Here is a 9346-nt window from a genome sequence, read left to right on the forward strand (position 1 = left end):
TAATGTTCCTGTTTGAAATTGTATGTTTCAAGATAATTGTTTGTTTTATTAATTCAAAAAACAATAAAGCTCTTTAAAATGGCATTTATTCAAAAAATGTTGAAAATGAACCCCATTGCCATTCTGCAAACATTGTACATGATATAATCGAGGTATATAGTATCAACCACCACGTTGTTCTGATTCTCATACAAGAGAGTGCATAGACAGTACATGAAGACTGGGGTGACAAACTGAATGTATTTAATATGACAATGCCTTGAGTGAATCCATCTCCAAAGAGGAAAAGCATTTGCAACACATTGGCTCAATCTGAGTGAGTTAAGACCCCATAGAGCACTTCACCTTCCTTTTACTACAATATAGTAATTGCAGAACATTTGAATGCCATTTAAAAACATTTATCTTGGAAAATTATTACTTAAACTGGGCAAACATTTTAGAGCGAAGGCTTGCATGCTACATCTATTGAATGACTATTCATTTTCAGAGACAGTCTCTCTATTAGTAGAGGCATATTGAAAAGGAGGCAATGATACAGAAACATCCGCCTCTTTAGTATCAACATGGTAGGATGAAAGATACAGGCAAGAGCTTGTGCAGGTTGATCATAGCAAGTAGAGATGGACTATTAATGTTGGCTTTTCATAGGGTCACTGATTTACTTTAATCACAGTTGAGAAAGAACACATTGTAGATAGATGGACTGTTTCCCAGTTTTAGATAAAGCTTGATGACTGAAACCAATAGAAAACTAAAATGGTAATTGGTTAAAACAATTCATGTCCAGACAAGTTCTTGTTACAATGTCATGTTACAATCATAAGGGTGGAAAATAAGGGATAGGTAAAAATAGATGTTGATTTCAGTTTTTTTAATCCAGTAACAAAACATTTCATGTGACAATGTCCCAAGGTGTCATTTGTTTTTCTCATCTTTTGCGTTCCCCTTTCTGTGTGCGTTTCTTCTCCTTGTCCTTCCTGTCCTGCCTGGCTAGTTTATCCTTCTCACGCTGCATCTTGTCCGTCTCTTTCTTCTTATGAGAATCTTCCTTAGCCTGGTCCCTCTGCTGTTTCTTCCTGCTCAAAACCTCCTCCACGTTGGTGTTCTTAAACAGGGCTGAGGCGACCAGTAAAGGAGTTTCACAGCAAAACCAACACCCCTATTCCTAAAGCATCTCAGAGTAGGAGTGCTGATCTAGGATCAGGTTTCCCCAAAACATTTAATCAAGATTTAATTAGGCAACACGGATCCTGGATCAGCACTCATTCCAAGGCGCTTTACATATACAGACCAAAATGTACTATTACCTGGGTTAAGAAGTTGACGGTGCCATAAATGGTCTTTAAAAATATAGTACTGGTTAAATATTACTTAATGCAGTAAACAATACATTTGCATTCCATTTTAGTAATTTAGCAGACACTTATCCAGAGTGACACAGTTAGTGCATTCATCTTAAGATAGCTAGGTGGGACAACCACATATCACAGTAAGTACATTTTCCCTCAATAGGAGTTATAGGAGGAGTAATGGGAGGCATTGACAGGATACATTTATCACCACTGGGGGGAAAAGCCTGCTCCTCCTCTTCAGCTTCAGTGTTGATGTCAAGGAAACTTGAAAAATAGTGCTCCTCATTGCAGTCACATAAAAATGAACATTTTGGGAAACACTGCTTTCATTATACATTTCAGAAATAAACACTTAAGACCTTTAGAGCTGTATAGGTTTAACAAGGGGCAAAGGATAACTGTAGGGGCACACAATAGGTGCAATATATTGAGCCAAGGATATTCCTCATCATCGGTGATATTGGCATATTGAGCCAGGACTGCTTCTTTAGCTTCTTTCCTCTTCCTGGACTCCTGAGATACTTCCTTCTGTTTCACCACAATCTGTGCCTGCTTCTCTATCAGATTGGCAATGGCCAGTACCTCAGCTAAAGACAGAGAGAGAGGGAGGGAGGAAATTCAACAGATAATTCATACAACGGCTGCTCCAGCTATTAGCTTGTCTGAAAGTACAGCTAGAATCATTTGTATTTTAAGTTTCTAGCTTTTGATTTATGTTCATACCATCCTCCTTGTTTTTGGTTGCCGACCGGGCACAGCTCTCAGCCCACTGACTAATGATCTCTTTGCAGACATCTTCAAGTTTCTCATCCTCCTGTGCATGGAAGACAGTAGAGAATGGAGATGCAATTAGTGAATTTGAACATCACTACTTTGAGACAAATATGGTTAGATGCAGCCCAATATGGCAACTTTAGTATGGACGAGTGGGTGTGTTGAAAGGAGTGGGTGTATGGAAAGTGAATCAGCTAATTGGGCAGATGTTGCCACTCAAGACCATTTTGCGTTGCTGATTGGGCTGCATGACGAGTCGATGAGCCGGTGACCAGTGTACAGGTGTTGTATCGACCAGCCCGCCAACCTAAAGTGCTTCCGACTGGGCAGCTGTATCGCGGTTGTGTCGCTGGTGGTAGCTAACATGAGCATTCCCTCCACTGATTTTATTTCAAGTAAGATAGCAGCCTATACAAAAAATAGCATTTATTTGAAAATGTTTAGGTCCATTATAATTTATACATAATTTATAGTTATAGATGTTCAAGAGTGGCCAGGAGTGTTTAACCCAAAGTATATATATATATATATATATATATATATATATATATATTATTATTTTTTTTACTCAAACCTCCTGCCGGGCTAGATTGAATGGGCTCCCGGGCCAGATTGGGACAAATGGTCTAACCCAGTGGTTCACAAACTATGGGGGGCGCGAGGGGTCGGCAGTCTGGCGTTCAACATACTCTTGAAAGTTGTAATAGTAGATTGTACAATGTTCCAATGAAACAATGAAATTGGGTAGTGCATCATCAGTTTTCCTCTTGTCATGTCAGTCATTGCATACCTTAGAGAGCTATTTATTACTTGTCAGAAATGTCCAGATCAACTAGCCCAGTGGTTCTCAAACGTTTTATAGTCCCGTACCCCTTCAAACATTCAACTTCCAGCTGTGTACCCCCTCTAGCACCAGGGTCAGCGCACTCTCAAATGTTGTTTTTTGCCATCATTGTGTCATGACGTTGGCCTGGGGGTAGGTTTATGACAGTCATAAATACCTCTTCCCCCCCCTTTTGCTCTCTCTACCCTACTGATGTGACATTTGTAAATCCCTTGGTTAACATAGAGATTCTGGTAACATCAGAAGGTGGGGGAAATGAACTATATTCTGGTAATCCGACCAATTGAACATATGCGGTGGTACTTAATGAATATGATGTCAGTTCAGTTGTCTTCTGAGACATTCTCATCAATGATAGGATGACAAACTCTACAGTGAAAAGTCTGCACATTGTAGTTATCGGATTCACATGGAATTGTTCAATTTAAATGTTTGAATATAAAATTACTATTGAAGAGATTAAATGTAATTTTAGCTTCCAAATGAGAGATTTTGGGGTTTTCATAAGGTTAGGGCTCTGCTCAATCAGTGGCCCGCCCCTGTGAAGAGACATGGATTATAAAACGTGTAAAACACACCCTTCTTGCTCCACTATATAAAGCCTTGATGAAAATGTAATCTCCTGTTCCGAGGATGTGAGGACGACGGTCCGATGTCAGAATGGTTCAGATAATAACTACAGAACGAAGCCAACCTCAGCATAAGCTTTGGTTGCGAATGGTATTAACTTTGAACTCTTATTGACTACAGAAGTGATAACTCCTAGCTGTTGAGTTAGCAACAGCAGCCATAAACGTGGGCTAGGAAAGAACAAACAGAGTATCCCGTCTACCACACAACGTGGTAGGCGTTACTACAACGTATCCAATTTACCACAGAGGGAACACCCCCCATCCACATCGAGTGACATTCTTCAAAGGACTCTGTTGGGCAACACGGCCTTCCATCTACCACCAACCTACCGAGGCGCAGCTCAGAGTAAATAGTATTTAGAATGCATAAGATACGGTATTTACGACAGAGACATCGCTTCTCCCTTTGTTCCTCAGTATTCCTGCTCTTTCACTCAAACCCAGCCCCTTTTCTTTGTGTAACCAGCTGTCATATCTGTTCCCTCCGCTAAGGACGGAGTGTGGTGTCAGGAAAATAACTTTCAACAAAACTAAGTGATCATCCACATCGATGGAACACCGACAAACTGAATTGGTCCACTCACACAGACAGCATCGTGAGGAAGGCGCAGAGCGCCTTCAACCTCAGGAGGCTGAAGAAATTCGGCTTGTCACCAAAAGCACCTCACAAACTTCTACAGATGCACAACGAGAGCATTTCCTTCATGATATAATTTGTAATCAAGGTATGATTCATTCTGTGTATATGTAATTCTGTGTGATTAGTTATGTATTTAGTAAATAAATAATTAAACCCAATTTTGTATTGCTGATTCAATTTGTCAGCCAGGGTTCGTGAAGATAACCAAGAATTTACAACTTTCAGATGAGACTGAAATAAGGTGACGATTAATGTTGACTGCTATTGATGTAAAATATTACTAAGTCTTTTAAGTGACCCCAAACTTTTGAACGGCAGTGTATGTAAGATGGCTAAATAAAAAGCAAACTTATTTATTATTATTATATTATTTGTGCTCTGGTCCAATAAGATCTCTTTGTCACTTCCCACTAGCCGGGTTGTGGCAAACTCACACTCATTCTTATGTTTAACGTGTGTGTGTGTGTGTGGCAGGCTTACAATTGTCGTGTCTTTGGCTATGCCGGATTAAGTGATATGACATGCTATTCTATAAAATCCTTTCTCTGTAATTAATATTACCTGATTGAGTTAATCATGTAAATGTAATTAACTAGAAAGTCGGGGCACCACGAAAGAATATTTATAGAGCTTTTATCTTCCGAATAAGAAATGTCCTTGTTTTTGAAAGAAAAGCACATTTTTTGTCCATTAAAATAACATCCAATTGATCAGAAATAGTGTAGACATTGTTAATGTTGTAAATGACTATTGTAGCTGGAAACGGCTGATGTGTTATGGAATATCTACATAGGCTTACAGAGGCCCATTATCAGCAACCATCACTCCTGTGTTCCAATGCCACGTTGTGTTAGCTAACTCAAGTTTATCATTTTAAAAGGATAATTTATTATTAGAAAACCCTTTTGCAATTATGTTAGCACAGCTGAAAACTGTTGTTCTGATTAAAGAAGCAATACAACTGGCCTTCTTTAGACTATCAGCATTTGTGGGTTTGATTACAGGCTCAAAAATTCCAGACACAAATAACTTTCCTCTGAAACTCGTCAGTCTATTCTTGTTCTGAGATATTAAGGCTATTCCATGCGAGAAATTGCCAAGAAACTGAAGATCTCGTACAACGCTGTGTACTACTCCCTTCACAGAACTGCGCAAACCGACTCTAACCAGAATAGAAAGAGGATAGGGAGGCCCCGGTGCACAACTGAGCAAAAGGACAAGTACATTAGTGTCTAGTTTGAAAAACAGACACCTCAAAGGTCCTCAACTGGCAGCTTCGTTAAATTGTACCCGCAAAACACCAGCCTCAAGGTCAACAGTGAAAAGGCAACTCCACTCCTCTTTCTGTTCTGGTTAGAGCCAGTTTACGCTGTTCTGAAAGGGAGTAGCACACAGCGTTGTACGAGCTCTTCAGTTTCTTGGCAATTTCTCGCATGGAATAGCCTTCATTTCTCAGAACAAGAATAGACTGATGAGTTTCAGAAGAAAGTTATTTGTGTCTGGCCGTTTTGAGTCTGTAATCGAACCCACAAACGCTAATGCTCCAGATACTCAACTAGTGTAAAGAAGGCCAGTTTTATTGCTTCTTTAAATCAGAACAGTTTTCATAATTGCAAAAGTGTTTTCTAATGATCAATTAGCCGTTTAAAATAATCAACTTGGATTACCTAACACAGCGTGCCATTGGAACACAGGAGTGATGGTTGCTGATAACAGGTCTCTATCTACATAGCTGTACATTCCATAAAAAAGCAGCAGTTTCCAGCTACAATAGTCATTTACAACATTAATGTCTACACTGTATTTCTGATCAATTTGATGTTATTTTAAATTGACTTTCTTTTTGCCTTTCTTTCAAAAGCAAGGACATTTCTAAGTGACCACAAACGTTTGAACAGTTGTGTGTGTGTGTGTGTGTGTAAATATATACACACACAAAGTGGAAGTCGGAGGTTTACATAAACTTATGTTGGAGTCATTAAAACTCGTTTTTCAACCACTCCACAAATTTCTTGTTAACAAACTATAGTTTTGGCAAGTCAGTTAGGACATCTACTTTGTGCATGACACAAGTCATTTTTCCAACAATTGTCAGATTATTTCACTTATAACTCACTATCACAATTCCAGTGGGTCAGAAGTTTACATACACTAAGTTGACTGTGCCTTTAAACAGCTTGGAAAATTCCAGACAATTATGTCATGGCTTTAGAAGCGTCTGATAGGCTAATTGACATCATTTGTGTCAATTGGAGGCATAGCTGTGGATGTATGTCATGGCCTACCTTCAAACTCAGTGCCTCTTTGCTTGATATCATGGGAAAATCAAAAGAAATCAGCCAAGACCCCAGAAAAAAATTGTGGACCTCCACAAGTCTGGTTCATCCTTGGGAAAATTTCCAAACTCCTGAAAGGTACCCCATTCATCTGTACAAACAATAGTACGCAAGTATAAACACCCTGGCACCACACAGCTGTCATACCGCTCAGGAAGAAGACGCGTTCTGTCTCCTAGAGATGAACATTATTTGGTGCGAAAAGTGCAAATCAATCCCAGAACAACAGCAAAGGATCTTGTGAAGATGCTGGAGGAAACAGGTACAAAAGTATCTATATCCACAGTAAAACGAGTCCAATGTCGACATAACCCGAAAGGCCACTCACCAAGGAAGAAGCCACTGCTCCAAAACCGCCATAAAAAAGCCAGACTACGGTTTGCAACTGCACATGGGGACAAAGATCGTACTTTTTGGAGAAATGTCCTCTGGTCTGATTAAACAAAAATAGAACTGTCGATAATGACCATCGTTATTTTTGGAGGGAAAAGTGGGAGGCTTGCAAGCCGAAGAACACCATCCCAACCGTGAAGCACGGGGGTGGCAGCATCATATTGTGGGGGTGCTTTTCTGCACAAGGGACTGGTGCACTTCACAAAATAGATGGCATCATGAGGAAGGAAAATTATGTGGATATATTGAAGCAACATCAAGACATCAGTCAGGTGGAATTTAAAGCATCATGTCAGGTAGTCCTGGGGCATGGTCCTAGGGCTCAGGTCAGTTGAAACTGGAACAGCAGCATGGCCAGGTGGACTGGGGACAGCAAGGAGTCATCAAGACATCAGTCAGGAATTTAAAGTTTGGTCGCAAATGGGTCTTCCAAATGGACAATGACCCCAAGCATACTTCCAAAGTTGTGGCAAAATGGCTTAAGGACAACGAAGCCAAGGTATTGGAGTGGCCGTCACAAAGCCCTGCCCTCAATCCCATAGAACATTTGTGGGCAGAACTGAAAAAGCGTGTGTGAGCAAGGAGGCCTACAAACCTGACTCAGTTACATCAGCTCTGTCAGGAGGAATGGGCCAAAATTCACCCAACTTTTTGTGGGAAGCTTGTGGAAGGCTACTTGAAACGTTTGACCCAAGTTAAACAATTTAAAGGCAATGCTAACAAATACTAATTGAGTGTATGGAAACTTCTGACCCACTGGGAATGTGATGAAAGAAATAAAAGCTTAAATAACTATACCATTCTGACATTTCACATTCGTATAATAAAGTGGTGATCCTAACTGACCTAAACCAGGAAATGTTTACTAGGATTAAATGTCAGGAATTGTGAAAAACTGAGTTTAAATGTATTTGGCTAAGGTGTATGTAAACTACCAACAACTGTGATATATATATTTTTTTACCTTAATCACATTTTTATTTGGCATATCACTGACGGCATTGTGCGTACACCCCAGTTTGGGAATACCTGTACTAGCCCATGTCAGCTAACGTTTTTGTATTTAGCCAATAAATGCTGTAATGTTTGAGTCACTCAAATATTAAATGAACACACATTAGACATGGCAAAATGTATAGAATTGCAAGACAATGAGCTTTAAAACGGTCAAATATTCTCTGCACGTCATGACAAAATGTGTAGAATTTATGGAAATAAACGTTCAACCTTCCAAATGTTCTCTCAACAAGAGGGGTGAACAGTTTGTGTCATGAACAGTGCTTGTGCCCATAGAAATAGATGTGGCGCTCACGCGCATTCTTCCACAATGCTGAAATAGGGCCACTACTTTTCTTTCGAGACTCCCACACGCCACATTGAGCTGCAGTTACCCCTTTCTCCTTTGAGAGCAAGTGGGAAGGACGTCGTGTCAGTGAATCATCAGTTAGTATAATGTGCTATGTCAGGTGTTGCCAAATTTTGGAGTAGCCTACTGAGCATGTAGGCTTTCTCCAACCCTGATCTAACAAACTTGACTCAACTGAACCTGACGAGCAGCTGATTAGTGAAAACTAAATCCTGCAAATGGGTTGGTACCCAGTAGCTCTCGAGGCATGGCCACCCTGCTGTATGTCATAACCATCTGTTTGTCTGGAGAGTTCCACCGAAGTCTCAACACGGGCTAACCGGCTAATAATAGAAAGGGTCTGGACAACTTCAGGTTTGATTCGCCTAACCCCCATCTCCAAATATGGCTAATGGTAGATTGACACATGTTGTTACCAGTTAGTTATATGGGAACAGATCGATTGTAGTCACTCAGTTGTTAGATAGCGTAGTTAACACCCACTTGTAACCATTGAGCACGTTAGCCAGAAATTGACTAACTTACCGCGGCGCAAGCATGGCATGTCTGCCCCCTATATTTACCAGAAACGCAGATAGAATTCCTAGCAGTGCGTCCTCCTTCTCTTCGTCACTCTCCTCCTCTTGAAGTATTCCTAAAATATAAGCTCCATACACCTCCTGGTCCACTTCCAATGAGTCTAGTCGATCATTCAGCCACTTCTCAAACTCCCCGGCACCTGCCATGGACGCCGCCATCTTGGCCGTTCGGGGTCTTCCACACCCTACGACGATCCGCGTGTATTGCCTGCTAGATAAAACTTTAGCAGAATATGGTTGCTGCCTCGTACACTGTTTTAGTGATTGCCAGGAAATAATTAATAATTTACATTATTGCATTTAAGGAGGGATAATTAATTAACTACATAATACATTTGAGATGTTATTCATTCGTTCATAGACGTTAGAATTATTTTAAAAACTTCATGCGAGATTATGTGACCAATTGATACATTTAAATTATATCC

The 9346-nt window shown here is 40.2% G+C and overlaps 1 protein-coding gene across 1 annotated transcript; it reads right to left on the reverse strand.

The window, feature by feature from the left end:
* Positions 1-69: 69 nt before the first annotated feature.
* Positions 70-9124, reverse strand: LOC112258671 (coiled-coil domain-containing protein 43). The gene is made up of 5 exons (XM_024433196.1): positions 8904-9124; positions 2079-2169; positions 1798-1942; positions 1555-1601; positions 70-1119 (listed from the first exon to the last, which is right to left on the reverse strand). Exons 1-5 carry the CDS (start codon positions 9075-9077, stop codon positions 932-934), a joined length of 645 nt encoding a protein of 214 aa, XP_024288964.1. The 5' UTR covers positions 9078-9124; the 3' UTR covers positions 70-931.
* Positions 9125-9346: the final 222 nt, after the last annotated feature.

Source organism: Oncorhynchus tshawytscha, linkage group LG09 (assembly GCF_018296145.1).
Source record: "Oncorhynchus tshawytscha isolate Ot180627B linkage group LG09, Otsh_v2.0, whole genome shotgun sequence".
Taxonomy (NCBI): Eukaryota; Metazoa; Chordata; class Actinopteri; order Salmoniformes; family Salmonidae; genus Oncorhynchus; species Oncorhynchus tshawytscha.

Excerpts from the sequence above, each read along its gene's own strand:
- LOC112258671 (XM_024433196.1), bottom strand. The coding sequence starts at position 9,077 with ATGGCGGCGTCCATGGCAGGTGCCGGGGAGTTTGAGAAGTGGCTGAAT. Across the intron at positions 1,602-1,797 it reads AATATCACCGATGATGAGGA|TGAAGCTGAAGAGGAGGAGC; the intron begins ATATCCTTGGCT and ends TGACATCAACAC. Across the intron at positions 1,120-1,554 it reads TCCCCCCAGTGGTGATAAAT|CCCTGTTTAAGAACACCAAC; the intron begins GTATCCTGTCAA and ends TGGTCGCCTCAG.